The 27,929-nt window shown below is 51.5% G+C and overlaps 2 protein-coding genes across 8 annotated transcripts; both read left to right on the top strand.

Annotated features, from left to right (window-relative positions):
- The first annotated feature begins 3,962 nt into the window (after window positions 1-3,962).
- On the top strand, window positions 3,963-8,166 carry LOC132236176 (speedy protein E4-like). The gene is made up of 7 exons (XM_059699550.1): window positions 3,963-4,068; window positions 4,624-4,794; window positions 5,531-5,589; window positions 5,929-6,014; window positions 6,658-6,826; window positions 6,983-7,057; window positions 8,029-8,166. The coding sequence occupies exons 1-7, from the start codon at window positions 3,963-3,965 to the stop codon at window positions 8,164-8,166; spliced, it is 804 nt and encodes a 267-aa protein (XP_059555533.1).
- A 2,983-nt stretch (window positions 8,167-11,149) lies between these two features.
- Window positions 11,150-27,781, top strand: RBAK (RB associated KRAB zinc finger). Of its 7 annotated transcripts, none has more exons than XM_059699345.1 (6): window positions 11,352-11,529; window positions 11,897-12,150; window positions 12,579-12,637; window positions 19,109-19,235; window positions 19,721-19,816; window positions 22,451-27,781. In XM_059699345.1, exons 3-6 carry the CDS (start codon window positions 12,623-12,625, stop codon window positions 24,352-24,354), a joined length of 2,142 nt encoding a protein of 713 aa, XP_059555328.1. In that variant the 5' UTR covers window positions 11,352-11,529; window positions 11,897-12,150; window positions 12,579-12,622; the 3' UTR covers window positions 24,355-27,781. The 7 variants fall into 7 exon arrangements, with proteins under 7 accessions (XP_059555332.1, XP_059555333.1, XP_059555326.1 ...); XM_059699344.1 differs by having other exon boundaries at window positions 11,352-11,525; window positions 11,890-12,150; XM_059699347.1 differs by having other exon boundaries at window positions 11,366-11,496; window positions 11,890-12,150.
- The last annotated feature ends 148 nt before the right edge of the window (window positions 27,782-27,929 follow it).

The raw sequence follows: 27,929 nt of genomic DNA on the forward strand, positions 1-27,929 counted from the left end.
GAGGGTGGCGGGGAGCTGCGTCTCTCTCCGCGGTCGCTCCTCTGCTTTCACTTCTGGGTGCGGACCCCACGCCCCGCGCCTCTCGCCTGTTCACACGCGGTCCTGGTCCCGGAGAAGCCGCGCCCTCGCCTGTGTTTCCTCCTGTTGACTTCTTCTCCCCTTTGAGGTGTCGGTTCGGTGGCGATGACTGGCCCCGCCCCCGGGATCTGTCACCAGGATCTGTCACCGGGATCCGTCACCGGGATCTGTCACCAGGATCGGTCACCAGGATCTGTCACCGGGATCTGTCACCAGGATCGGTCACCAGGATCGGTCACCGGGATCTGTCACCGGGATCCGTCACCGGGATCCGTCACCAGGATCCGTCACCGGGATCTGTCACCGGGATCTGTCACCAGGATCGGTCACCAGGCTCCTCCACCTCCGAGCTGCTGCCCAGGGGACGCGCGCATGGGGGGCGGGGCCTCCCGTGGCCCTGGGAGCTGGGGGGGGGGCTGTGCCCTGGTCCCCGAGACCCCGCCCAGCTGGCAAGTCCCAGCTGCAAACAGGAGGCCCTGGGCCCCGGGGCGCGGGGGGGTGGGCGGACAGTCTTAGACTTCGGTTCCATCGCGGTGTGATTCCCATAGAGAACCACAAGCCACTCAGAGCTGCATTGCGCTGATGGGATGTGTGTCTATTGTGACAGGGGGCTCCCGCCTAATTCCCTTGTCCATCACACACTCACCTTCCTTTTCTTTTTTTGGTGGAAACACTTAAGTTCTACTCTTAGCAAATTTTTTAGAAACATATATATTTTTAAAAAATATATTTTATTGATTTTTTACAGAGAGGAAGGGAGAGAGATAGAGAGTCAGAAACATCGATGAGAGAGAAACATCGATCAGCTGCCTCCTGCACACCCCCTACTGGAGATGTGCCTGCAACCCAGGTACATGCCCTTGACCGGAATCGAACCTGGGACCCTTCAGTCCGCAGGCCGACAATCTATCCACTGAGCAAACCGGTTTTGACAAGAAACATATATTTTTTATTGATTTCAGAGAGAAAGGGAGAGGGAGAAAGAGAGAAACATCAATGATGAGAGAGAACCATGGATCGGCTGCCTCCTGCACGCCCCACGCTGGGGATCCAGCCCACAACCCCGGCATGTGGCCTGACTGGGAAGTGAACCCTAACCTTCTAGTTCAAAGGTCAATGCTCAACCACTGAGCCACCCGGCCAAGCTCCCTTAGCAAATTTTCATTATGCAACACAGTGTTATTGACCACAGCCACCATGTTGTGCATGATATCCTCAGACCTCCATCTTATGCCTGAATGTTTGTACCCGTCGCCAGCAACCTTTTTTCTACTCTCTGTTTCTATGAGTTTGACTCTTTTTATTTTAGACTAGGAGCCAGTGTACGAATTCGTGCACCTTGAAAGGAACTGTGGGCTGCGAGGCTGTGGTGGGCACAGGGGAGGGTCTCGGGCCATCCTCTGCTGTTTCCGCTCCCACATGCTGATGGTGCCGGCCCCACTCGCACCGCTGACAGCGCAGAGCAATTGGGGCCAGGCGCAGCAGGTGCGAGTGCAAAGAATTTTCAGTAACCCCCAGAGGCTCGCCCCGATGACAGCGACCGGCGCCCCACCTTGGTCTGGCGCCCCTGCTCACCTGCTCCACCATCCCGCCCCGGCTGACACCCACCATGATCCGCGCACACCCCCTGGTGGTCAGCGCACGTCATAGTGACCGGTTGTTCGGTTGTTCATTTGTTCCTCTGTTCAGTCTCTTTGCATATAAGGAGTTTATAGATATAGATTATACATATTAGTGATGCGTGCAGTTTTCGTCTTTCTCTGTCTGGCTTATCTCAGCATAAATGCCCTCAAAGTCCATCCATATTGGTACATATGCCGAGATTCCCTCCTTTCTCGTGTTTGAATAACATTCCATTTTATCTGCACGTATCACATCTTCTGTAGCCATTCATCTGTTGATGGACACATGTCCTGGCTATTGTGAATAATGCTGCAGCAAAAAAAATAAAGTGGGGGTGTAGATCTCTCTTTGACATCCTGTCTTCATTTCCTTCGGATCGATACCCAGAAGTGGGATTGCTGTGTCGGAGACCGGTCCTACCTTTAGTTTTTCGAGGACCCTCCATTCTGTTCTCAGGGTAACCTGGCTGGACTGCACGCACCCTTGATGTGGGTGGAGCGCAAACACACAAGTGATCAAAATAAAAAATACACGTTTGAGCACACGTTGAATTTCTCCTCAAAGTTCCGACAATGGATCAAAAGCAGGACTCAGAGCCCAAATGTGGAAACAAGGGAGTGTCCACCAGCAGGGGGATGGATAGCCCAGCTGTGGCCTGTATCATGGGAGGGAGGGAGGGAGGGTGGAGGGAGGAAGAGAGGAAGGGAGGGAGGGAGGGAAGAAAAGACTCAGTGGTGGGTGAATAGCAAGGTATGAGGTAGGCAGGCGCTTCAGAAAAAGGTCCCCCCTTCCGCAGGACACTGAGCTGCTTCGTCTCCTTCCTGCGTCCGTCCTCCCACCTGCACAGAGAACATCGCTCCTGTCTTGCACTGGAGATCCTCCCACTGGTCTCTGTGTGTGTGACCCTGTCCCCATTGGGTACTCGAGCGGTAGGGAGTGTCCGGGGCCAGGGTGACACGCAGCTGGGCGACGTGTGGGTGCACAGGCTGGCGTTCCTTAGCTGGGGCTGCAGGGCGGCTCTGAGCGGCCCGTAGCCTCCCTCACATTGCAGACGCGATCTGAGCACGCGAGCACATGGACAGGTTCCTGGGATTTCAGTTTTTCAGTGTCTCTGGCACTAAAAGGTGCCTGAGGTGACAGGATGCATGCCCCCCAGAACGGAATCCTGAACATCCGGCCTGCAACCGTCAGGCTCCTCCACACTGAGCGTGCTTTTTGTTTTGTTAATGTTTTCTCCTTTGTTTGTTTGTTTGTTTGTTTGTTTGTTTTAATCCTCACCCGAGGATATTTTTCTGTTGATTTTTAGAGAGAGTGGGAGGGAAGGGGAGAGAGAGAGGGAGACATCGATGTGAGAGAGACACCTCAATTGGTTGCCTCCTGCACGTGCCGGGGATCGAGCCTGCAACGGAGACCTGTGCCCTTGACCGGAACTGAACCCGGGACCCTTCAGCCCGCCGGCCGACGCTCTGTCCACTGAGCCAAACCGGCCAGGGCCAGATTGAGTGTTTTCAAGTGACTTTTTAAATCCGACAAGTCCATGTACCTGGGACCCTTTGTTTACCAGTTACCTCGTTCTTCGTTATTTTATTTTGTTTTTCCATCTCCCTCTACCCCCGCGACGCCCTCCTCCTGAAGTCCTCACACTGGTGCCCGTGGCCCTGAGTTCTCTCTTTTTCCTTATTTTTTTGTCTTTCTCAATCCCCCCCCCCCGCCCGCCCCCCCCACCACAGTCTTGTAAGGCCTGGGCGTGCCAGCGGTTCTGAACAGTGATTGGAAAGGCCTGAGCCCGGAAACCGTTGCCAGGTTGGAATGGCTGCTGCCGGCAAGGCTCCCGCCTTCCTGACCATAAGGCCCAGGCTCCGCAGGGCGGGCAGCCAGGGGGGCGGGGGGGGGGGGGCAGCATCCTCCCGGAGCTTCTCCTCTCCGGGTCCCTCAGCTCGGAGACGGGAGAGGGGTCTGTGCTCCCTCCAGATCCAGGCGTGTGGACAGGGCAGGTCTAGGTTTCTCTAAGCCGGCGGTTCTCCACCTTGGCTGCACATGAGAATCACCTGGGCATCTTTTTAAAATCCTGATTTCCGGGCCTCCTCCTCCGGAAATTCTGTTTCTTCGTTACTCATGTTGTGGCCCCACCCCATAACAAAGAAACAGAATTTCCGGAGGGTGAGGCCCGGAAATCAGGATTTTAAAAAGATGCCCAGGTGATTCTCATGTGCAGCCAAGGTGGAGAACCACTGCTCTAAGGGGAGAGTGTGGGAGCGTTCATGACCAGCGGGGAACTAATTTTCCCGTCTGAGAACCAGAGCCCTCAGCCCAACTCCTCCGGGGACCCCCTGCAGGTGAGAGGGGATGAGGGCTCAGGACCAGCAGGTGAGGAAGAGGATGGGCGGGGTTGGAGAGGGCTGACTACTTAAGGCGGAAGAGGGCCTGCGTAGGGTGTGCGTCACCCAACGAGGAGACCCAGAAAGCCAGGGTTGGAGGAGCAGATGGGAGTGGGCCACAAGAATATCCCCATGAAAGGGAGGCCTCGCCGAAGGAAGGGGTGAGGAGATGAGATCCAAGGAGAGAAGGCAAGGGAGGGAGCGGGAGGGAGCGGGAGGGAGCGGGAGGGAGCGGGAGGGACCCTCCCTGCAGCCCTGGGAGAATGATCTCCAACAAGGGGCAGGTTTGAGGACGGAGACAGAATGAATGGGGGCAGGTGGACATCACCAGAGGAGAGATGGCTAGGGATGCAGAGATGGCTGGGAAAGGCCAGCATTCTGAGACTGGAGAGAGTGGAGGCGTTTGTTTTGGGGGGACAGGTGGGGTGAAGTGGGGGTGGGGTCTGGGTGAACAAGAGCTGAACCCCCAAGACAAAAGCATGCCGTTGTGGCCTGGTGTCTTTCCTCAGCGCCCTGGGTGGAGGGGTCCTGCCCGCGGCCCCAGCGTCCGGCCGGAAGGGGAGGAGGGGGCGGTCCACGGAGGAGGAGGAGGCCGCCCCGGGGACGAGGGACGCCTGGGTCGTGGTGAGGCTGCGTGGGCTCAGGATGAAGCTGAAGAGGCAGCGCGTGTCTCCAGAGCTACCCCAGCGCCACGAGGCCTTCGCCAGGCTGCTCGGTACGAGGGGCCAGGAGAGGCCGCCAAGACTCTTCTTTAAAAAGAAAACAGGAGCCCGGGGCGGGGCTCGTGGTTGAGCATCGACCTGTGAACCAGGAGGTCAGGGTTCGAGTCCGGTCAGGGCACAGGCCTGGGTTGTGGGCTCGGTCCCCAGTGGGGGGCCTGCAGGAGGCAGCTGATCCATGGTCCTCTCTCATCATTGGTGTTTCTCTCTCTCTCCCTCTCCCTGCCTCTCCGAAATCAATAAAAATATATTTTAAAAAAGAAGAAATGTCAGTGACCACCCCCTTCCACTAGAGGAGAACTGCCTGCAGGTGGTGGGCGCTGTCCTGGGAGGACGGTGCCCGCTCCCCGGGGCCCTCAGGAGCTAGGGGGTCAGGCTGGCCTTCGGAAGGGCCTGCACTTGCCCGGAAAGCCTGGTCTCCCTGCACCTGACCGTGTGGATCAGACACCTCCATCCGCGTGCAGGGCCCCAAGACCACCTCCCCACCCACGGGCGCCACCTGAGGATGCGGCTGGGTGGCTTCGGCCTCTGCAGGTGCACTCCTGCTGGGAGCGCCGCTGAGGATGGAAGACCTGAACCTACTGCCACCCCTCCACCCCCGTCACTCCGTCACCCACACCGGAGGGGGGGTCCCCCACTGCTCCCCGTCCCTCTTCCTCTCAGCCGCACCCTTGGCCACTTCCCGAAACGCCCCCCAGAGCGCTCCATGGCCACCTGTGCCTCTCTTCACAGAGGACCCCGTCATCCAGCGGTTCCTGGCCTGGGACAGCGACCTGAGGGTCTCCGACAAGGTGAGCTGCCTCCCGGGGGGCAGGGGGCTTCCGAGCCATGTCCTCTCCGGCCTGGCGTCCTGGGACCCTCGGGGTTCCCTGCGGTGTGGGCTGTGGACGGCAGCCCGGCCCGCTCCCCGGCTCTGAGCCCCAGGCTTGCCCCTGTGGTGGCTCACACGCCGGGTCCCCTCTTCGCTCGGGCTCGGGACTCCCCTGTGCTCCTGCCGAGCAAAGGCCCTCTGATGGGGGTTGTCCTGACACAGGCCCCCGGCCCTCAGCCTGGCCCTCGGAGCGCCAGCCCTCAGCCAGCGTCCTCCCTGGTCCACAGGGTGAGGCTTCTGTTGTGTCCCCTCCCATCAGTACCTCCTGGCCATGGTGGTGGCGTACTTGGGCCGCGCCGGCCTCTTCTCCTGGCAGTACCAGCGCGTCCACTTCTTCCTGGCCCTGTGAGTACGTGTGGCCTCAGGCCGCACTCACACCTGGGGCGGGGGCGGGGCAGGGGAGGGGTCTCTGAGCTTTCATCTTGCTTTGCAACCTATTTGTACTGTTTGTTCTGTGCATAAAAATGACAGGATTGTAATCCAGTGTCTTTTATACTGTTTTTGTTTGTCTGCTTGTTTTGTAAAAGCCAACAACCCTAAAATCAACCCTAATAAAGCGCCTGGCTGGTGTGGCTCAGTGGTTGAGTGTCGTCCCAGGCACTAAGACGTCACTGGCTCAGTTCCCAGTCGGGCCACCTGTCTGGGTGTTGGCTTGGGCCCCGGTAGAGGGCGGGCAGGAGGCAGCCAATCGATGTTTCTCTCTCTCCCCCTCTCTCTCAAAAATCAGTAAAAACATAGTTTAAAAAGATTGATTGGAAACGGAACATTTTAAGAAAGGAAGGGGCCGGCTTCCCGTGGAATTTCGTCTTCACCATCGGGGGATGGGGGGTGCCCTTCGGTCCCTGCCCAGCAGCTCCCTGATGCCCGCTCAGGGCTCTGCGCCCCTGGCTGGCTCCTGAGGGCGCTGTGTGAGAGGGTCCCGTGTCCTTCCCGGGACGCTGGCCTCCCAGGGGCCCCCGTCCTGCTCCTGATGGCCCCCTCTCCCCAGCTACCTGGCCAGCGACATGGAGGAGGACAGCCACTCCCCAAAGCAGGCCATCCTGTCCTTTCTCTACGGGAGGAGCTGCTCCCGGCACCCCTTGTTCCACAAACTGCGGTTCCAGCTCTTCCGCTCCATGGGCTGGAGGGCCAGGGTCACGCGGGAAGAGTGTGAGCAGGTGGGTGGCCGTGGGGGCCTGGGGGAGAGGGGTCAGCTGGAGAGAGGGGGCCGTGGGGGTGGGAGCTGGGCTTTGAGGGGGGAGAGTTGGGGCTGGACAAGGGCGGGTGAGAGCACCTGAGAGCCACCGCCTTTTCAGGGCTGTTTGTCCTTCCAGATCCAGGCTTTCCACCCCCAGCTCTGGGTGTGGGGGCAGGACCGCGCCCTCCGGCCTGAGACCCCCAAGCCTCAGGTAGGTGTGGGGGGGGGGGGCTGTGTCCTCATGGGCACAGCCGGAGAATTGGCTGTCTCTAGGAAATCCGAGAAATCTGATCGCTGGCCCTGTGCTCACGGCCGCCCCCTCCCCCGCCCCCCCCCGCCCCCCCCCCCCCCCCCCCGGCTTCACACACACTCACCACCCTCTCCGCGCACACACCACCCTTCGCTCAGGGCCCACTTCTCACCACGCGGCCTTACACGTGGAAGGGGCAAGGGAGCTCTCTGGGTCTTCTTTTGTTTTTAATATATTTTTATTGATTTCAGAAAGGAAGGAAGAGGGAGAGAGAGAGACACTTCATTGATTGGCTGCCTCCTGCACGCCCCACACTGGGGATGGAGCCTGCAACCCGGACATGTGCCCTGACCTGGAATCGAACCGTGACCTCCTGGTTCATAGGTCGCCGCTCAGCCGCTGAGCTGTGCCAGCGGGCTCTCTGGGGTCTTTCATTAGGGCACTAACCTCATTTATAAGGGCTCTGCCCAATGACCTAATCCCTCCCAAAGAACCCACCCTAACCCTCCCCTCAGGGGCCAGTGTGTCAACTCAGGACACAAACATTCCGACGGCACTAGCCAGTTCAGGCAGTCATCATTCTGGCTACACTTGAGGTCAGGGTGAGGGCGAGGGATCGCGGTCTGTGACGTGGCCACGTTAGTGATGCTTGTGGAGCGGTTGGAAGCACAGATGTGACGTAGCACAGAGACCAAAGTGTGGACAGCGGATTGCGGGCAGGGGGGCGGTTAAGCCACTTTTCCACTCCGAGTCATCAAAGAATCACAAGTGAAAACCATGGTTCAAGGTTGGGGTGGAGATGGAGGACTGGAGACAAAGTTGGATTTGTAGGTGACTCTTGGCGTTGCCTGAGAATGCGAATAACCTTTCTGTCTGGAGCGTTGCCTCTCGGAAATGCGACATCCCGTCTCTTTCTCTTACTTACATTACAGATCGCTGAGCCCAGGGGGGACTCCAGTTTCCAGCAGGGAGTCCATGCAGACGCTAATGACAGACACGAGGAAGGGGACGAGGACCTCTGGCGCAGATCGTCTCACAGAACCCAGAATGTTCTGGAAGGAGCTGGATAGTGATCACGACATCTCCCGGGGCCACTTCTAGTCCCTGGGGCTTAGAAGGACAATAGGAACCAGGTGTTTTTTTAAGGTTCCATCCCTTCCTAAGGCACCACCCAACATTTCAGATTCTTTCCTTCAAATCTCCCCTGAGGTAGACATCGGAGGTTCCATTTTTTTAGATGCTTGACTTCAATAGACGAGAACCATCAGAAGGAGGCGTGTAGGGTCTCAGGATGGCAGGGGAACACCTGAAAAGCATAAAACTAGAGCCATCGGGTTCATGTAGGCCACGCATTTTATCACTTTACTTTGAAAATGTTGCCCACGGGACTATTATTCTTATATTTAACATTTCTATATCTATTTTAAATAGTTTTAAAAAGGCGTAGTTTTGAAAACATGCAGCTCCTACAAAGTTTTTTGATGGGCATTACAGCTGTTACATATATATTTGTGAATATAATTTTGTTTGCATTTTTAAGGGTTTTTACATTGTATTTATATAATACCAATTATCTTATAGCTAGGTGGGTAGTTCTGCCATACTGTTGAAACTATACATTTTTACTTTTTGGCCTTGCTTATTGAATTGCGAGGCCTGAGTTGTAATTCTTTAGCTTGCCTGGATGACACGTCTGTATGATACTGTAGATCATTAAGGAGCACGGTGCGACGCATCTCTTGAGGAAGCATAATAAAGATGAAATTCTCACCTTCACAGTTCGTGTTGTGGTACCCGTTTGGTTAGCCCATTCACTGTCAAATGATAATGTAGCTGAATGGGGTGTGATTACTCAACCAATTTTTTTTAACTTTTAAAAACAATCCCCAATTATTTTTCACGTAGAAAAAAAAGAAATAGAGGTTGAGGCAGATCCTAAGCTAGAGAGAGACTGAACGCAGGAAAGGGGGCGCCGTGGAGGGAGGAGAATGGGAAGAGGAGAAAGACGGGAGAAAGCGCCACGGGCACCTGCACATCATCTGAAATTCGAAATGAGGGCGCGTGACTCAGCGAGACCTGCCTCCCTGGAAGTCGCCTGTGACAAGCACACCCACAGGCACACGACACACTGCTCACTGTTTCACCCTGAGGGCGCCCTTTCACAGCCTCCCATTGCGGTTTACGTGGTGGCAGGAAAGTCAGAGCCTGTGGTGAAGTAGAGACCACGGAAAAGGAGCGAGGGCCCGGCTGGTGTGGCCCAGAGACCGAGCGTGGACCCAGGTACCAAGAGGCCGAGGGCTTGATTCCCCATCAGGGCACAGGCCCGGGTTGCCCGCTGGATCCCCAGCAGGGCGTGTGCAGGAGGCAGCCCGTCAATGTTTCTCTCTTATTGGTGTTGCTCTCTCTTTCCCTCTCCCTTCCTCTCTCTCTAAAAAGCAATCAGAACATTAAAAAAAAAATTTTTAAAGAAAAAAAAATGAGGGTATTGTAGAAATTTCCCGGGGGCGGGGGGCGGGGGGAAGGGAACAAAGGATGAGCTCAAGCTGTTGGGTGCAGTGGGCACGGGGAAAGAGGCGCTAGTCCCTGAGCACAGGGCTATGGAGGAGGCCTGGGAGATGGGGCGTCAGAGAACGCGGGCACTTCCCAGGGCCCAGCTTCCGTGTCCGCAGGCTGTGCCTCAGGCACCCAGATGTTCACCCCCAGAGCGCTCCCCTGAGCCTTGGCCACCTGGGTGTTCTATTGGGGTTTCCCTGTGCAGCCGCGATCTTTCCACGCACTGGCCCGGGACGGATCCAACTCAGTCTCCAGCCCCGCTCCCCTCCGGAGTGGGGGCTGACGCCACCCTGAGTCACCCCTTCAGCATAACCCAGGGGTGCGCCAAGGGGCCCAGCATGGGTAACGGACATCCCCATCGCTCAGGAACTTCCAGAGATTGGGGGCTTCCCCCAAGACCCAGGGACAAGGACCACCACAGAATTCACTACACAGCACATTGGGCGCGGCCGGGAGCTGGTCAGAGCTCGGGTGGCCAGGAAGGCAGACAGGTGAGGGTCTGTAACCCGACAACCAGTGGGTCCGGGCTGCCTGTCAGGCTTGAGCCAATGAAGCAGAGATGGGGTTGAATCCTACATGAGCGTGTATTCCAGTCCTGCCGGCAGCAGGCAGAGCAGCAGGTCGCCCACAAACATCTGCGCTGCCCCCATAAGCCAGCTGCTTCTACAGAGTAGACAAAGATTACACGGGGAAGTAGGCAAAAGGGATGCCAAATGGGTAGTGCAGGCTGCAGATTTGCAAAGACCTGTGGGTAGGACAAGGCTGGGGGTCTTCACAGGGCTGGCGGCTCTGGCTCCTGCAACAAGGTTGCTAATCTGTCCACGATAATAGGCAGCTGCCGGATGGGGAGGAGGGGCCGCCTTTCCAGGTGAGCTCCCAGGTCCCACGGCAACTCCAGCCAGGTGAGCATGCGCCTTCTGTCATCAGAACGAAGCAGTCGCGGCTGCCAGAGCAGGATTCATGTTTCTTACAATCCTAGCTGGTCCCCAGTATTCTAGAAGTGAGGAGGGAAATAACGGGGTGCTCGCAGGCCGCTGGAATAGCTCAGGGGACGCAGGAGTGCAGGAGCTGGGAGCAGCTCTGCAAAGGCGAGTGACTGAGTGGAGAGGCCCCGGAGGAAACACGTCCGTGTTTGTTTCCCAACGGGGGAGGCATCCAGACTCAGGCTCTATGAAGTTATCGCAGAACTCGATTTACTAAAATTTTAATTAAACGCCGCACGTGGCAGTGAGCATGACACACCCCTTTCCCTGATTTACCAGGGTTGTTAGTGGTCACTGGTTCTAAGCCTTAAGCTCTCAGATACCGAAAGGTCAGGGCGCCGAGAACCTGGTGCGGCGTCGACATTGCAGACATTCCTCTCAATGACGGGGAACCTGGCGTCCCGCCCCGGCGGCGAGCTTTCCCCGCCCGAGCTGGAGACTTGGAAGACGCTCCCTAACTGGGCGGCACGCGGACTTATGGGAAATAGAGTCCCGCTGCCCCGGGTGGGCCCCGGCCGGTGACTTCCGGCGACCTCTTGCGCATGTGCACTCGGGCTGTGTGCGTGTTCGCGCAGGCGCCCTGCGGCCGCGCTGCTGTCGCTTCCTGTCCGAGCCCAGGTCACCGCTGCCCCTGGTGCCCAAGCCGTGGCCTCTGTTGGGCGACGATCCCAGGGCCTGCGGGGCTGGGCGCTGTCCGGTCGGGCCGCCACGCAGCGGGCGCGGGGCTGTGCGGGCGGAGTCTGGAGCGGGGACCCGGAGGCGACCCGGAGCCCGCGGGCCAGGCCCGAGGAGCTGGGCGGCGGCGGCGGTGGGGTCGGGCCCGGCCCGTCGGCATCGCGGCGCCCGGCCGAGGCGCGCGGGGCGGTGAGGCCCCGGCAGGGACGTTCTCCTGAGTGAGTGTGTCCCGTAGGCCCAGAGCCGGCTCCTCGGGGACGCGGCTTGGGATGCGCAGAGGCGGGAGCCCCGGGAGCCTGGGGGCGGGTCAGCGAGTCCCGACGGGCGGTCGTGCGCTGGCGGCCGCGGCAGTTCTGGGTCCTCCCGGCCGCGGTGAGCAGGGCTGGGGACTCGCCCCGGGCGAGGACACGGGAGTCTGCGGCCGGGAGCGTGGACCGCTTCCCGGGGACCCGCGTGTCAGAGGCGGAGGGGCAGGCTGCCGGGAGCGGGCGCCCCCCCGGACTGGGGGCCTCGGGGGTCCCAGCCTGGGTTCGAGGTGCCCCTGCTCCCCCAACACCCCTTCCTCCGCCCCGCCCTCCCCAGGTTCCAGACGTCTCTAAACGTCCCCCAGGACCTAGTTCACCGCCTAGGCGTGTGCCCACTCCCCTCGGAGCTGCCTGTGCCGTCTGGTGCCGCGGTTCGATGAGCCCGCAGGGGTCGCCCTGCTCCTCGGTGACAGCGGAAGAGACTGGGCCTGAGAAGGGCGGGACTTGCCCGGGTGTCCGCCTGTGGGTGGGATCGTGAACAGGACTCAGGCTCCCAGGCCAAGTGTTGTGCCCACTGTACCCCGGTTTTCTTAAGAGAGTAAGTGCAGCACTAACCACGTCTCATCAGATAAAACCACGCCGTGATGCACATTTATCCCGTTTCTGAGAGCTCATACTCTGTGTTCCTCTGTATTCCTCGATTTTTAACAATTGAAAGAAAAGTAAGAAAATAGGTCAACAGTATAACAGGATTCCCCCCCCCCCCCACCTTTTATTTAAGGGTGGCCAACCTTTTGAAAACGGAGCCAGTGTTTATATTCACCGATGGGAGGAACCTGTCGGATTACCTCCATCCTTTTGGGGTGGCAGTGGTTCGGGTGTGTCCCTCTGTCACCCTTGAGCCCTATCTGAGTGTTCACAGGGCATCATTTCATTGCGTTTTCTTTGGCGATTCTCATGCAAAAGGTTCCCAGCCACACGGGCCAGGGTACTCATGACTTCAATGACTTGCTTGCTCCCCCCTAGGTCCGCTGTTAACAACCTGCACACTTCTCCAAGAGCAGCAGAAAATGCGTGAGTCCCAGGTGAGTTTTCCCACCTTGCTCTGTAAGACAGGTTGGGAAGTTTATAAGGGCCCACGCTTTAAACTGGGAACGTGGAGCTAGGTAAAAGGCTGTGTGAAATGCAGTTCCGAGAGTGTCGGCGGGTCAGCACTCAGAATCTTTGTCGAATTCACATGTCCAGGTAGGAGGAAACTTTAGGGCGATCGAGGTTGAGCTGCAAATGCGACCAATGCCCTTGACCATCTTAGGAAAAGGAAGATACCACCCACTGAGTGATGTGTGTAGACTGTAAGAGACTATGTGGTTTGTTATTTGTGGGTTGTAAAGATTTACTAGGACTTGGGAATTTTTCTTTATTAAAGTTGATACAGTGTGGATAGCTTTCATAATAGCAACCAGGAAGTCATTGCAATATATGGCTTGTACTCGCTTTTGTAAGCATAGGGCCTCCTGCCCAAGAGAACAATATTTTGTTTTTTTCAGGCAGCAAAATAATGGTGATCGAAATAGATACATTTCCACTGTTACTATTTAATCCAGGGATAACACTGAAATCAAGGGGCACTGACCTGTTCGTCCTTTAGATGTTTCTGTTCGTCTGTTTATTGGGTTGCCCAGCAAACAGTACAAAAAAGTATTCTCTGGTAAGGGTGCCCTCACTCCCCATTCCCGCTTCAGGCCTCAGGGCCTTGGCTCAGTCCTGCCCACTTGCCTGCATCTATTGGTGAAGATTAGCAGTGACCTAATTATAGTCGAGTCCTGTGGACATTTGCCAGTCCTTTTCCTCACGTGACCATGCATCTGCCTGCGACATCTGTTCTTCCAAATAATATTTTCTCCCTTTACTTGGCTTAAAAAAATTGACCTGTGTTTCTCAATGTATCTCTGAAGGATAAAGAGACTTTCCACAGGTGGGTGGGGATAATTCACAATACTGTCCTTTGTTATGTAAGATCCAATGTCCAAATTTCAGTTTTCTAAATGTTTTTTTTTTAATTTGTTCTTTTCAATCAGGATACAAATAGAGGCCGTATGTTGCAGTTGGCCTCTTTTAATAATAACTTTCCCTGTATGTCTCGTGTCATTTCTTTGAAATTTGTTTTCTGAAGAAATTGGGTTGTGCCCTGGTCCTGGTGGCTCAATTGGTTGGGTGCTGAGAGGTCGCTGGTGATTCCGGATCAGGGCACATGCCTGGGTTGTGGGCTCAGTCCCCAGTGGGGGCATGCAGGAGGCAGCCGATTGACGTTTCTCTCTCCTTCTCCCTTCCTCTCTCTAAAAATCAATAAAAAGTCTTTAAAAAATGTTTAAAATTTTATCCTCAGTTTCCCCAGCGCGGACTGTGCTGATTGCATTGCTGCCTGTTTTAACTTTGCTTTTTAAATCCCCTGCACTCCTGGTAAAGTTGGTAGTTAGGTCTGGGCATTTCCTCAGGTTTAGGTTCAGTTCTTCTGGGAAGACGGTGCTGCCCATGCCTTTGTCCTCTTCCTGCTGGAGCCCGTATTGCCTTCCTGTCTCGTCTTGTGATGTGAGGTCTGTTGGTTGATATCCGTTGCCCTGATCCACGAATTCACTAGGGGAGACCCGATGGTGACAGGCGCCTTTCCCGCTTCTTCTTCATTACGAGCTGGGATACTCTTCTGAGAAGAACCTCGCTCCGCTTGGCCCTGAGATCCATAGGGAAGGACAGTCTCCAAAGCCCTGGGCCCGCCTGAGGGACAGGGCTCTGCGTTTGAGTCTGTCGTCTCTATGAGCTCGGGGCTTAAATGGATTTGGTAGCGATTGAAGTTGTTACTCTTTTTGATGTTTCAGTGGCCCATCTTTGAATCCCTTCACAGTAGTTCTGCACCTTTTTGAAACATTCCCTATGCATTTTAGAGTATTCTAGTCAACATTTTATTTTGAAAAACTTCAAATTTACAGAATAGTCACAAGGATTGTACAAGAACTCCATGTTCCTGCTGCTGAGATGGTCCAGTTTTTGACATTTTTTAACTTTTGCTGTATTATTTTCTCTCTGTGTGTATTGCATTTTTTTCTGAGTTATTTGAGAATGGGTGTCAGATGTCATGCCCCCTTAACCTGTATTTCAGATTTAACCTAAGATCCAGAATATTCTCTTACATATTCCTGGCACAGTGCCTGAATTTAGGAAGTTTAACATTGATATAATGCTTTTGTCTAATCCACATTCACCTTTCGGTTGAGCCAGTTTCCCAGGAGTCCCTGTTTTTAATTCAGGTGGAGGCTGCGGCCTGGGCTTGTGGATGACAGTTAGCTCTCTCTCCTCCCCTCGGTCTCAGCTCTCCCCGGGCCCAGGCTGGGCCTCGCAGGCGGAGCTGTGCATTTCCGTCTCATGAATGGCTAGTGTTTCCCATTGAAGAAATTCCTGACTTTAAAACCTGAGAGGACAGAAGCATACATATGTGTGCGTGCAAGCATGTGTGTGTCTGTATACATTCAAAACGTGTACATGTGTGCTTGTGTGTGATTGAGACAGATATGTATATATGTATCACATACATGTGCGTATATCACATACTATGCACATTATAAGACTTCGTGTGTAAATATATACATATATTCATGTTAATGAAGTATCAGTCCATTTCCATTTTTTGAGGGTTTTCTTTGTTAAATTCAGTGTGCATTTTGAATATTCCCAGAGGCCTATTCAGCATCTTTGCAGATACAAGATTTTCCTTCTGATCCGTACTCTAGTGGTACATTATATTCATGGATTGCCAGGTATTAACCTAGTCTGAATTCCTGGAATAAGTCCCATGTAGCTATTATATGTGATCTCTTCAGTCTGGTGTTGAGTTCTGTTGCTGATACTTTGTTTTGGGTGTTTGTGTTGGTATAAGTGATACTGGTATGCATGTTGCTGACTGATGAAGCATCTTCTAAGCCTACCCCTCCTGGCCTTGCGGACTAGCTTACGCCAGAAGGTTACTACCTCCTCCCGGCGATTCGATAGCTCACCGGGCTGGTCCTTGGAGCCTCCTGGGTGGATGTCCCGCTTTGCTGTCAGGCGGCTCTGCCTCCGCCGCCAGGGCAGCGCAGCTGTGGGACCCACAGTGGGGCCCTGTCCGGTCTAGGCCTTTGTTGACACAGCCTTTGCAAATAGGAGGAGAATGGAGCTCGTTTACTGAGCACTCCCCTCCTGAAACAGGACTTACATGTTTGCAGTTCCTCAAGCTGCTCCTTAACAGCCCTGGGCTCGGGCCTGCGGGTCTCCTGTGGCTCCGTGGCCCGCGTTCCTCTTCGCTAGCGCTGGGGGTCCAGTGGAGAAGAGCGGTCGCGCTGCAGGCAGCTGTTTTATTAGAGAAGGCGTCGTCTCGCTTTTCTGAAAGCGCCGTAGAGCATCGCTAAGTGTCCGTGATAGTTGGGCTTGATACACAGTTCTCGGTTCAGAAGCGTTTCCTTTTACAAGTTGTCGGCTGTTCCCCAGGAGAAACAGTGTCAGTTACTGAGGCGCGGGTATTTTTTCCTTGGTAATGTTTTGGATTTTCCCTCATCCTCCAGGCTGTTTTATCAGGAAATTTCTCATCTCTGTCCTCCGCCCAGTGTTCTCCTTTGGGCGTGAGGTGGCCCCCTCGGAGTGCAGGCGAGCCTGAGCCTTCAGCTCAGTAACCAGTTTCCGCTCTGCCCTTAGCATTTCCTGTGGCTCCTCCACATCCGTCTTCCTGAAAATGTTGAACCTGTTGGGTCTGGCTTTCTCCTCTCAGGTTTTCTTTCATCATTTCAGTTTCTGATTTTCTGAGAGCCTTCCTCACATACATTCTGTCTCATTTGTTATTCAAGCTTCTTACTTGAGGATCTTGAAAAAATTCAATAACGCAGCCTCTAATTTCTAAGTATTCTCCAGTGGCTGTTTCTTAGCAAACTGTTCTCATTTATGGAAGCAATATGTTGCTTAATTTATTAAAAATATAAATCAATACAAAATGTAAATTTATTAAAAATATAAATCAATATAAAGTTATATAAGATGCTTTCTTTATGAATTTGATTCTCTTGTGGTTGGGTTATTCATTTTGATGTTTATCTTTTATTTATACTGTTTCCCTCAGCTGCTGATTTTTGACGTTTTTAATTTCCGTTTTGGAGGTAGTAATTGCTACCGCTAACGGGAGTGTTTCGGCTGTGAGCCCGTTTGGTTCCTCCCCCTGTGTGGAGGGAAGGGCTGCAGCAGGGATGGGAGGGATATGTGTCTGATTCGGTTGGTATCACATCATTTTCCCCTCAATTTTTCATTGTGTAAAATACACATAACAAAATTCGCTGTCTTCACCATCTGTAAATGCCGCAGTTCAGTGGCATTAAGTGCATCCACATTGTTGTGCTGCCATTACCGCCATCCGTCTCCAGAATGCTTCTCGGCTTGTTAAACACGAAGTCCCCATCGCCCCAGCCCCCGGCAACCTCCCTCCTGCTGCCTGGCTGTGATCTGACTCCCCTAAGGGCCTCGTGTAAGGGAAATCGCAGTGTTTGCGTCTTTGTGATTGGAGTGTTTCCCTTAGCATGTGTCCCTGAACTTCATTCATGTTGTACCACCTGTCACAGTTTCCTTCTTTTGAAGGCTGAATAGTGTTCCATGTGTGCGCAGACCATGTCTTGCTTATCCACTCATCCGGTAGTGGACACTTGGTTACCTCCCCATGTTAGCCGTTGGAATAATGCTGCTGTGCTCAAGGGTCTACACATACCTCTTCAGTCCTTGCTTTCCATGTTTTTGGTGTAGACCCAGAGGTGGGCTGCTGGGTCATGTGATCGTTCTGATTTTGAGTTTTTGAGGAGCCGTCGTACTGTGTCCACAGCCGCTGCCCCACTTTATGCCCCAGCAGTGCACAGGCTGCAGGTTCTCCTCACTTGTGTTTGGCCGAGCTGGCGTGCTCGGCTGCTTTCGGGTGGGCTGGTTTCCTGAGCATTGCCTCCAGGAAGGACGCCACGCTCAGTGGAGAGAGTGGACTCTGTCCTGCTTTGCCTGAGATGGTCCTGGACTAACGTCCACTCCTGCTGTCCCATCGGCCTTATTTGCCCGGCAGAACTTTTCTGCTTGGACAGTGAGTATGTCATCACCCTAGTTAGGGGTCTGGAGTGTGAGGTACCCCTATGCTTGGCCACAGGGGTTCACCAGACTCAGCTTCCCCTGGCTGCTCTGCGCACAGAGCAGGAAGCGCGAGCTGCCCGGTGTCCTGCGGCCGGTTTCAGCCGGCCAGGCGCTGTGCCCCACGGACCTCTTGCCGGGCCTGGGGGTGCTCGGGGGCTCTGTGGGCGAGTCTGCTGTCACCTGGGCTGCGGCCCCGCACCTGCCTGTACACGTGTCCGCAGCTCTGGTTTCTCGTCTACTCGACCCCGCATCTCAGGGAGTGATCCCTCAGGAGCGCCTGCTGTGTAGCCAGTGTGCCCAGCGCTCCTGGGAGGGTGGCTCCGCCCGCATATTTCTTTGAATTGGGCTTTTGGGTTTGTCTTGGGCAGGAAAGTAGTGGTGTGTGCTCAGTTGACCCTCGAATTAGAATCCCTTCCTCCTGTGAACCAGCTGTCCTAGCAAAGGGCCCTCCTGCCCCTGCCGTGCCAGCCCTGGCACTGCTGCCACTTCTGTGTTTGCCACTGGCACTTCTCGCCCCTCCTCCTCTTCCTCCTCCTCCTGTGGAATCCCCAGCAGAGCCCTGGAGCCTGAGCTGCAACAGGAAGTGACAATAATTTGCTTCTTGCCGAAACCAGTTTGACTCAGTGGATAGAGCGTCGGCCTGCGGACTGAAAGGTCCCAGGTTCGATTCTGGTCAAGGGCATGTACCTGGGTTGCAGGCACATCCCCAGTAGGAGATGTGCAGGAGGCAGCTGATCGATGTTTCTCTCTCATCGATGTTTCTGACTCTCTATCTCTCTCCCTTCCTCTCTGTAAAATATATTTTAAAAAAATAATTTGCTTCTTGCATGCATTGCTCGAATAACACCTCGGGCATCGTGCAGACACAGATACTCCTGCTGCGAGCAGGTGGTGCTGAGCTACAGCGGGAGGCAGGAGAAAGCTTAGTCGGCAGAGAGCCGGCTGTGACAGAGTCAGAGGCTCCGAGCTGTTAGTGGAGCGGGGAGGAGGAGACCGGGGAGGGTCCGGGCGCCAGCACCAAGAGGCAGGGAAGAGAGTAGCCGCTGGCAAAGGCGCCTGAGGAAACTGAGGAGGGATAGGGGGTGTGCTCATTCCCTCCAGATCTGGGTGTAGCTTTCTGAGAGCAGGAGCGCAGCCCCCAGACTCAGTTACTTCCATTGCAAAATCAGAAAACAGTCTCTTTTTGGTTTGAGGGTTTTGTTATTTTTTGACACAAGAAGGAACCCAAATGCCATGCGTTTCTGACATGGTTTCCCTCCCACCACCTGTAACATAAAAGGGTTACAGGGCTCCTGGTTGCCTTGACCAATGAGCTCGGTAAGCTCTTGTCCCCGGATGCCTTGTCCACGTCCCCAATTCCCATCGCGCTGCCGTTACAGGAGCCAGTGTCATTCAGGGACGTGGCCGTGGACTTCACCCAGGAGGAGTGGCAGCAGCTGGGCCCGGAGCAGAAGACCACCTACAGGGACGTGATGCTGGAGAACTACAGCCACCTCGTCTCCGTGGGTGAGCAGAGTGGCTCCCTGAACTGTACTGGGGCTTCTGGTCAATGGCTTTATCCTCAAGTTTGAAGAAATAGGTGATAAGACTATTGAATTCTGTTTGGGCACCAGGGAGCGTATTTGTATCTCTGCTTCTCCATCAGAAAGTTCTAACTTTGGCCCTGGCTGGTGAGGTCAGTAGTTAGAGGTTGGCCTGTGCACCAGAGGGTTGTGGGTTCAATTCCTGGTCAAGGGCACATACCTCGGTTGCAGATTCGATCCCTGGCCCCTGTTGGTATGTATGGGAGGCAACCAACTGATGTGTGTCTCTCTCTCCCCGTCCCGTCCACTTTCTCTAAAAATCAATGGAAAAAAATATCCTCGGGTGAGGATTAACAAAAAATAAATAAAACAAAAGTTCTGCCTTTGAGAAGGTGCGAAAGGCCACCTCACTGTGCAGCCTCTGAGGCAGGAGCAGCTGCTCCAAGCCCGTCTCCTTTCCCGCCACAGGGTACGACAGCACCAAGCCCAGTGTGATCGCCAGGTTGGAGCAGGGAGAGGAGCCGTGGGTGGCAGAAGGTGGCTCTCCGTGCCAGGGCTGCCCAGGTGAGTTAGCAGAATATCCCACTTTCAGAAGTGGGCCCCCAGGCCTGCGGGAGTGCCAGGCGGTGTCTCGGTGCCTGATGCCCAGGTCACAGCTCCGGGCCCCAGAGGGCGCTCTCCCTCCCGCACGTGTCCAGTTTCTTTGTGAGTGTCCACGTGATTTCCACGCTGAGGAGCCCGTCCCTCCTCTGGCTCTTGAATCTCAGTGACTAAGCTACTCCCGTTCGCACAGATTCCCCTTTGCAGGCATTCAGAAGCCTGACAGAATCTCCTCGAGGCCCTCGTGTTCTCCCTGCCTTCACTTTCTCTCCTTCCTTGTGGAAGGCCTCAGGCTCGTGTTCTGTCCCCAGGCTCCCTGCCCGCCCCGTGCACTCACAGGCCAGCTCCGTGTCCTCCGGGAGCTCCGAGGCCAGCCACCCCCAGGGCGTGTGCTTGTGCTGTTTGGAGAAGCTGACTCCTCCCCAGCTGCGCCCTCGGCTGATCGGGCCGTGACACTGGCCAGCTCCTCCGCCCCCCTCACTCGCTCCTGCTGTCTGTCTGCCGCTCCTGTGTGCACAGCAGCCGTTCGGGAAGGGTGTCTCATCAGCGGGGTCGGTTCACCCTCTTGCCTTCCTCAGGAGTGCTGACCCTGGACCTGCTTCCCACACCTTTACTTTTCTTTGGATCCTTAAAAGGGTTCCTGTAGTCCCCACTGTTAGGACTTTGAACTTGTATTTATGCTGCGGGTCCAGCTGACACCTAACCCTTCACCTGTGGTCCAGCGGACGCTTCCCTGACAGAGGCCAGTGCCAGCGCGACCGCCGCTTCCTCCCTTCCTTCTCAAAAGAGCCCCCAGATCACCGGTGCTGTGGTCTTGCCCGCCTCCCTTGCTTATGGCATGTACAGGTGTGAACAGGAACATGACAGGCTCGTGGGTGGCAAGGAGCCAGCTTGCTGGAGCAGCGGGGGTTTGGGAAGCCCAGTGCAGTGCTGGTTTGAACGGATGCTGTGAATCCAGGCAATGAAAAAGCTTACTGGTGAATGGCAACTTCTCAGAGTTTTCCTGTTTGTATTTGGGGCTTTGGGCTCAGGATGTTGTAGGTTTCAGAGCAGATTCTAGGTATTGCGGTGAGTGTGGGTGAGAGTGGCTAATAGTAGTTTAGAGGATCCCATAATCTGTAAGATGCCTAGATTGAAGTTCCTACTTTAGGGGCAACTTTTGGAATCTAATATTTAAGGTTTTACACCAAATGACGCTTGGGAGAAATAGATTATATTAATTTTAACTCTTATTTGTATTGAGAATTGAGCTATGGTATTGTGTCAGGGACATGACTGGTTTTAGGAAGTTTAAATCAGAAAATTGAAAGAGGCCGAAACCGGTTTGGCTCAGTGGATAGAGCGTCGGCCTGCGGACTGAGAGGTCCCGGGTTCGATTCCGGTCAAGGGCATGTACCTGGGTTGCGGGCACATCCCCGGTGGGGGATGTGCAGGAGGCAGCTGATCGATGTTTCTCTCTCATCGATGTTTCTAGCTCTCTCTATCTCTCTCCCTTCCTCTCTGTGAAAAATCAATAAAATATATTAAAAAAAAAAAAAAAAGAAAATTGAAAGAGAATTAATGGTGAAACTTAATGAGCATTTGTTTTGTGTCCAACCATTGTAAGCAGGTGACATGTGCTAATGAAATCAGTCTGTTGCCCACCCTGTGGCTTAGGCACTATTGCCCACAGTTCAGTGAATGAGCATCACAGCTGTCACTGCTCGAGGCCCCCAGCTCGTACTGAGTTTGTGTTGGGGCTCCAGTGCTCCTGGCCACTGTGCTCTGCTGTGCAGACAGGCTCACTGAGCGTTAATAAGACTGCAAACCCTGCAGAGAGCTGATCTTCCTGGAAGGCCTCTTGCCGTCGGTCTTTCTTATGTCGTTGGGACATTTATGTGCCAGGGAATTCTCCTTCCTGGTGACTGATCAAGGCGAGGGAGTTGGGGCCCTGGTTGTGGGACTGTCTCTGAACATGAGGAAAATGGAGCTTTTAGACTGTTCTTTGGATTTCTGTGCAGAATAGAACGGCATAGATTTTGGAAGCAGCTCTGCTAGTGAGGATGTCGCTGTGGTAATCTTGTTGTGGAGTGATTTTACAGTTTAATATACAATTAATATAACCTATTTCTCCCAAGCGCCATCCATCCGTGAAAGTTTCCTTTGAATATACATCTAGTCGTCGTTCTCCCACTGCCTCTATTTACTCTGCCTGGATCTAGCACTCTTTCAATGCCTTTGTTCTCTGCTCACCACTTGTGATTGTTTATTTTACCTTTTATACCAGAGTTTTGAACATATTTGTAAAGTAACAAAGCTACTTGTATTCAAAGTGAATTTATCCTTCCTTTATCCACTAACACTGAGTCCTACCCCACCCTTATCCTTTCCCCATGACTCCCCTAGCTCTACCTGTGTGTGTGTGTGTGTGTGTGTGTGTGTGTCTTGAGTGACAAATCAAGGGAAAAAGAGGATTATACACTTGTAGTTATTTTTTATTTGTGGAAATTGGCCTAAAAGCCAAGAGCTAACCCCACAATAGGGTACTTGAGTACCACTTCTATTCTGTAGCTGGTACATTCAGATTCACAAGGTTCATTTAACTTTATTCCTTTTCAGAAAAAATCAAGAAAGTTGGTGATGTATTAGAAAGAATCCAAGAAAATGAAGATGAACGTTCAAGGCAAACTTACTATATCAGTAGTAAAACCTTAATTGAAGAGAGAGAGAATACATTTGATAAAACTTATAACACAGAAGCAAACTTTGTTCCTTCAAGCATATCTCATAGTTGTGTCTCTTGTGGAAAAAATATAGAATCTAGTTCAGAATTAATTATTAGTGATGGAAGCTATGCAAGAAAGAAGTCTGATGAGTGTAGTGAATGTGGGAAAACACACCATGGAGAGAAACCTTATGAATTTAATCAAAATGGGGAAGGCTTTTCTCAAAATGAAGAAAGTATTCTTCAGAAAGTTAATATTTTAGAGAAACCCTTTGAGTATAATGAATGCATGGAAGCCTTAGACAATGAAACTCATAAGAGAGCTTATATCGGGGAGAAGCCCTGTGAGTGGAGTGATTCTGGACCAGACTTTCTCCAGATGTCAAATTTTAATATGTACCAGAGATCACAGATGGAACTGAAGCCCTTTGAATGCAGTGAATGTGGGAAATCCTTCTGTAAAAAGTCAAAATTCATCATACATCAGAGGGCTCACACAGGAGAGAAACCTTATGCATGTAATGTATGTGGCAAATCCTTCAGCCAAAAGGGAACCCTCACTGTACATCGGAGATCACACTTAGAGGAGAAACCCTACAAATGTAACGAATGTGGGAAAACCTTCTGTCAGAAGTTACATCTCACTCAACATTTGAGAACTCATTCAGGAGAAAAACCCTATGAATGTAGTGAATGTGGCAAAACCTTCTGCCAAAAGACGCATCTCACCCTCCACCAGAGAAATCATTCAGGGGAGAGACCCTATCCGTGCAATGAGTGTGGGAAATCCTTCTCCCGCAAGTCAGCCCTCAGTGACCATCAGAGAACACACACAGGAGAGAAACTCTATAAATGTAATGAATGTGGGAAGTCCTACTACCGAAAATCTACCCTTATTACACATCAGAGAACACACACAGGAGAGAAACCTTATCAATGTAGTGAATGTGGAAAATTCTTTTCTCGAGTGTCATACCTCACTATACATTATAGAAGCCATTTAGAAGAGAAACCCTATGAGTGTAATGAGTGTGGCAAAACCTTCAATTTGAATTCAGCCTTCATTAGACATTGGAAAGTACACACGGATGAGAAACCCCTTGAATGTAGTGAATGTGGAAAGTGTTCTCAGTTCTCATATCTTAATGACCATCATACAACTCCTTTAGGAGAGAAACCCTATCAATGTAATGAATGTGGGAGAACTTTCCTTGAAAATTCAGCCTTTGACGGACACCAGTCAATTCCAGAAGGAGAGAAATCCTATGAATGTAATATATGTGGGAAATTGTTCTCTGATTTGTCATACTACACTGTACATTATAGAAGTCATTCAGAAGAGAAGCCCTACGGATGTAGCGAATGTGGGAAAACCTTCTCCCATAATTCTTCCCTCTTTAGACACCAGAGAGTACACACAGGAGAGAAGCCCTATGAGTGTTATGAATGTGGAAAGTTCTTTTCTCAGAAGTCGTATCTCACCATACATCATAGAATTCATTCAGGAGAGAAGCCTTACGAATGTAGCAAATGTGGAAAAGTCTTCTCTCGGATGTCAAACCTCACTGTACATTATAGAAGCCATTCAGGAGAGAAGCCCTATGAGTGTAATGAATGTGGAAAAGTCTTTTCCCAGAAGTCGTACCTCACTGTGCATTACAGAACTCATTCAGGAGAGAAGCCCTATGAATGTAGTGAATGTGGGAAAAAATTCCACCACAGATCAGCCTTCAACAGCCACCAGAGAATCCATAGGCGGGGGAATGTGAATGTGCTCAATGAGGGAAATCTCCTGTGAAAGTCAGACCTCGTTTTAGAAAAACCCTCTGAATAATGATTTGGAGTCAGATATCATGATCTGAGAGTTCATATGTTTGAATGGGGAAAAACATTCAGACATTAGGTTCATTTTCATCTGACTTTTCACAGAGGAGAGTCTGTAAGAAGGCAACAGGAAAAAAATGCCTTCAGAACATGCTACAACTCATTGGACACTAGATAATTTATACAGGAGTCAATTTTATAAATATTTAATATTTATTTTGGATTAAAGTTGTATTTATATATCAGGGAGTCATACCAAGGCAAAATCTGTCAAAATTGATAAATGTGGAAAAATATTTTGTCTTGGAAATTGTTATACCAAAAGCCATATTTCTGATGTAAAATCACATGTTTATAGGAAAGAAATCAGAAGCTATCACCTCTAAACCTTTATTGTATAAAATGAAGTTTTTAAACCATCAGGACTTGATAATAAGGTCAGTAGCATTAAATACTTATATGGAAGTTTCTATCATGTTTTAAAAATGCAATCTAATCTATGCAAGTTTGGATTTGAATAATTTATGAAAAGGCAGTATTCTTATTTGAGTATTAAAATGGCAAAATGTTGGTGAGATGTTTGACAGCTAAAGAATAGTTAAGTGCATAAGTTTCTATTCTTTTGATGCACTTATAAATGGGTTTTTAATAAATGCCTCATCAATAGTGATTTTTGTATTTTTCAACTACATTTGAGCAAAAAAAGGTTTTAAAACATACTATTTTCATAAACAATAGTTAAGGACAACTCTGCTGCTCTTACTGTATAAAATACGCCCAGCGCTCATCCCACTCCTGTTTTTAACCCATACGTTTGATTGTGCAGTGCCAGTATTATGTAATTCAGAAATCTTATCTATACTTTTATTTGATATGAACACAGTGTCATTATTTTGTGCACTGCCCTTATTTCCAGTATTTTGGAAAAATTAATACAATTTCTAGCAGACTTTTTTTTTATTAACTCGTCCTTGCTCTTCTCTTGCCTTGATGTACGAGGTTGGTGTCTGTCATTTCTTAACATGACTCAGAAGGTAAGTCCTGATTAGTCTAAACCAGCCGTGGGCAAACTACGGCCCGTTTGAAATGAATAAAACTAAAAAAAAAAAAAAAAAAAAAAAAGACCGTACCCTTTTATGTAATGATGTTTACTTTGAATTTATATTAGTTCACACAAACACTCCATCCATGCTTTTGTTCCGGCCCTCCGGTCCAGTTTAAGAACCCATTGTGGCCCTCGAGTCAAAAAGTTTGCCCACCCTGGTCTAAACCAATCGTGATAATCCATTTTGATTGCCTGTAGCTCTTTCATAGTGGTTGTATGACCCCGTGCTGGGCAGACAGAGTGATCAGATGTGTCTTACTCCAAGAAGGGGAGGGTTTAATAATCAAAAATCAGTAACCGTGACACCACATGAAGGAAAGTAATCTAGCAGGCAGGAAACAAATGTGGTGACATTGCCATTCACCTGTGTTCTTAGCAAACTGGGTAGAAAGGAGCTTCTTTAGTGGGATACAGAGTATCCTACACTTTGGTCAGCAACATGCTTAGTGGTGAAATATTGAAAGTTTTTTCCCAAGATAACAAAGACAGGATATCTACTATCACTAATTTTATTCAGTATTAGTGACCTGGTGCACTGATTCATGCACATTGAAATTAATTAGAAGGTGGTTGAGACAGGCCAGACACACCCTGGAGCCAACCTCCTGTGGTTCCTCCTGACATCTGCAGAGTGAGCAGGGTCCCTCAAGCAGGTGGGGTCCCTCAGCCTGGCCTGCAGGGATCTGGCTGAAACCGGCTCTCCGACATCCCCCGAGGGGTCCCAGAGTGTGAGAGCACTCTGCAAAGTTGCTGTCGTACATGGTGTGGAACGCAAACACAAGTGTGCAGTAAACCAGATTCAGGGACAACAGTGCCCCAGCAAAAGCATAACCCACGGCCGAAGGAGGAATCGCGTGGCCCCCAGAGGAATTGGGCTCCCCCTCTCTGGTTTCAGGGTGTGTCACCTGAGAACCGCTACTGCCAAGTCACTGCAGCTCGGCAGTTCCTGTGTTGAGCATCTGCCCCCCGGTGGTCAGTGTGCATCATAGCAACCGGTCGGATGGGTGGAGGGACACTTAGCATATTAGCCTTTTATATATAGGTAATTGGGCAGAAAGACCTAGCCAAGAAAGTGAATGAAGTGAAACTTCTATTGCAAATGATGATTTTCTATGTAGAAAAGTCTGAGGATTATACAGATAATTAGAATTAATGAGTAAAGTCAGCACGGTCCCTGCATACAAATTCATTATGAAAAATTGCTTTAATATACCAGCAGTAAACATAGAAAATGAAAAATTTGGAAGCAATTCCACTTACAGTAGCATCAAAAATCCTCAAGTGCCTAGGGGAAAGCTTACCTCACCATGCTTTCAAGGTAAAAACAAAAACAGCTGCAAAACAGAGAGACATACCTGGTTCATGAGTTCCAGGACAGTTCCTTCATGTGGTCCTCCCATCCACCCCCTGAAATAGTGAAAAGCATGGGAAAACATCACGTGTGGGCAAGAATGGAAGGAACAGGAATCCATGCTGCCGCTGGCGTTGCCCATTGCTAGGACCATTTTGGAAAGCCAGCACTTCAAGCGAGTGCTTTTCCCAAACCTAGCAGAAACGTCGGGATGTCCGCCAAGGGACAGGGACTGGAATGTTCGTGGTGTAGAACGCAAAACCCAGAGCTCCCTGAAGGCATATGTGCAGTAGGTGAGTGAACCTCAGTGGTGTATTTCCACTCAGAATGCTGTAAAGCAGAGAATTAACATACCATGAGGCAGCTTAGTTTCACAAATACGGTCAAATGACAGAGTCCATACAAAAGCGATCATCGTGTGTGACTCCTGGTTACAATAGGAGCAGGCAAACTGGTCTATGCACTTAGCAGGAGACCTTTTGGCCTGGGCACAGGCTGGGGGGCGGGGTTCCCTGGTGATGTGCGTTCTATTTGAAATGTGGGTGCTGAATAGCCCAGCGTTGTGTGCACGCGGGACTTGTGTGTTGTGTGTCTGCATGTGTGTAGACTTCCATAAAAAGTTTTAAAATCCCAGATGTCTACCATTTCTGTTGCTCAGCACTCTTGCCATATTTTTCTAGATGAGTATGAATATGCTGCAGAACAGGAAGTACATGGTAGATTTTGCATAATTCCGTGCAGGAAATACTCTGTATAGTAGTTTCCATGGCAACTGCTAAAATTTCCTTCACTGTGACCATAAAGCTTAATTACTATAATGTATATTTTAAGTAAAATATTTGAAAGGTGACAGGTCATTACATATTTTGTCATCCTGCCCTTTTCATATATGAGTGGGTCTGAACTGCCTCTTCAATAAAAAAAAACTAATGTGTGTAAACGTTTCCTATTTTCTCAAATAGTTGTTCACACTTCCGAGAACAGGGTGCATCCTTTCCCCATCACAGAGGTGACCTTTCTTTGAGGTAAATAAATGTAGTGGTCAGTTTGATTTGATGGAAAAATGTATATTTAAAAGGTTTCAGGTAACCCT

The sequence above is a fragment of the Myotis daubentonii genome, chromosome 5 (genome assembly GCF_963259705.1).
Source record: "Myotis daubentonii chromosome 5, mMyoDau2.1, whole genome shotgun sequence".
Taxonomy (NCBI): domain Eukaryota; kingdom Metazoa; phylum Chordata; class Mammalia; order Chiroptera; family Vespertilionidae; genus Myotis; species Myotis daubentonii.

What these genes read in the sequence shown, in the direction of transcription:
- LOC132236176 (XM_059699550.1), top strand. Translation starts at nt 3,963, where the DNA reads ATGACCAGCGGGGAACTAATTTTCCCGTCTGAGAACCAGAGCCCTCAG. An exon ending in ACCTGAGGGTCTCCGACAAG is followed by an intron (nt 5,590 to 5,928) that starts GTGAGCTGCCTC and finishes CCCTCCCATCAG; the next exon opens with TACCTCCTGGCCATGGTGGT. An exon ending in CGCGGGAAGAGTGTGAGCAG is followed by an intron (nt 6,827 to 6,982) that starts GTGGGTGGCCGT and finishes TTGTCCTTCCAG; the next exon opens with ATCCAGGCTTTCCACCCCCA.
- RBAK (XM_059699343.1), top strand. Translation starts at nt 11,175, where the DNA reads ATGTGCACTCGGGCTGTGTGCGTGTTCGCGCAGGCGCCCTGCGGCCGC. An exon ending in CGGCCGAGGCGCGCGGGGCG is followed by an intron (nt 11,497 to 12,578) that starts GTGAGGCCCCGG and finishes GCTCCCCCCTAG; the next exon opens with GTCCGCTGTTAACAACCTGC. An exon ending in CAGCCACCTCGTCTCCGTGG is followed by an intron (nt 19,236 to 19,720) that starts GTGAGCAGAGTG and finishes TTCCCGCCACAG; the next exon opens with GGTACGACAGCACCAAGCCC.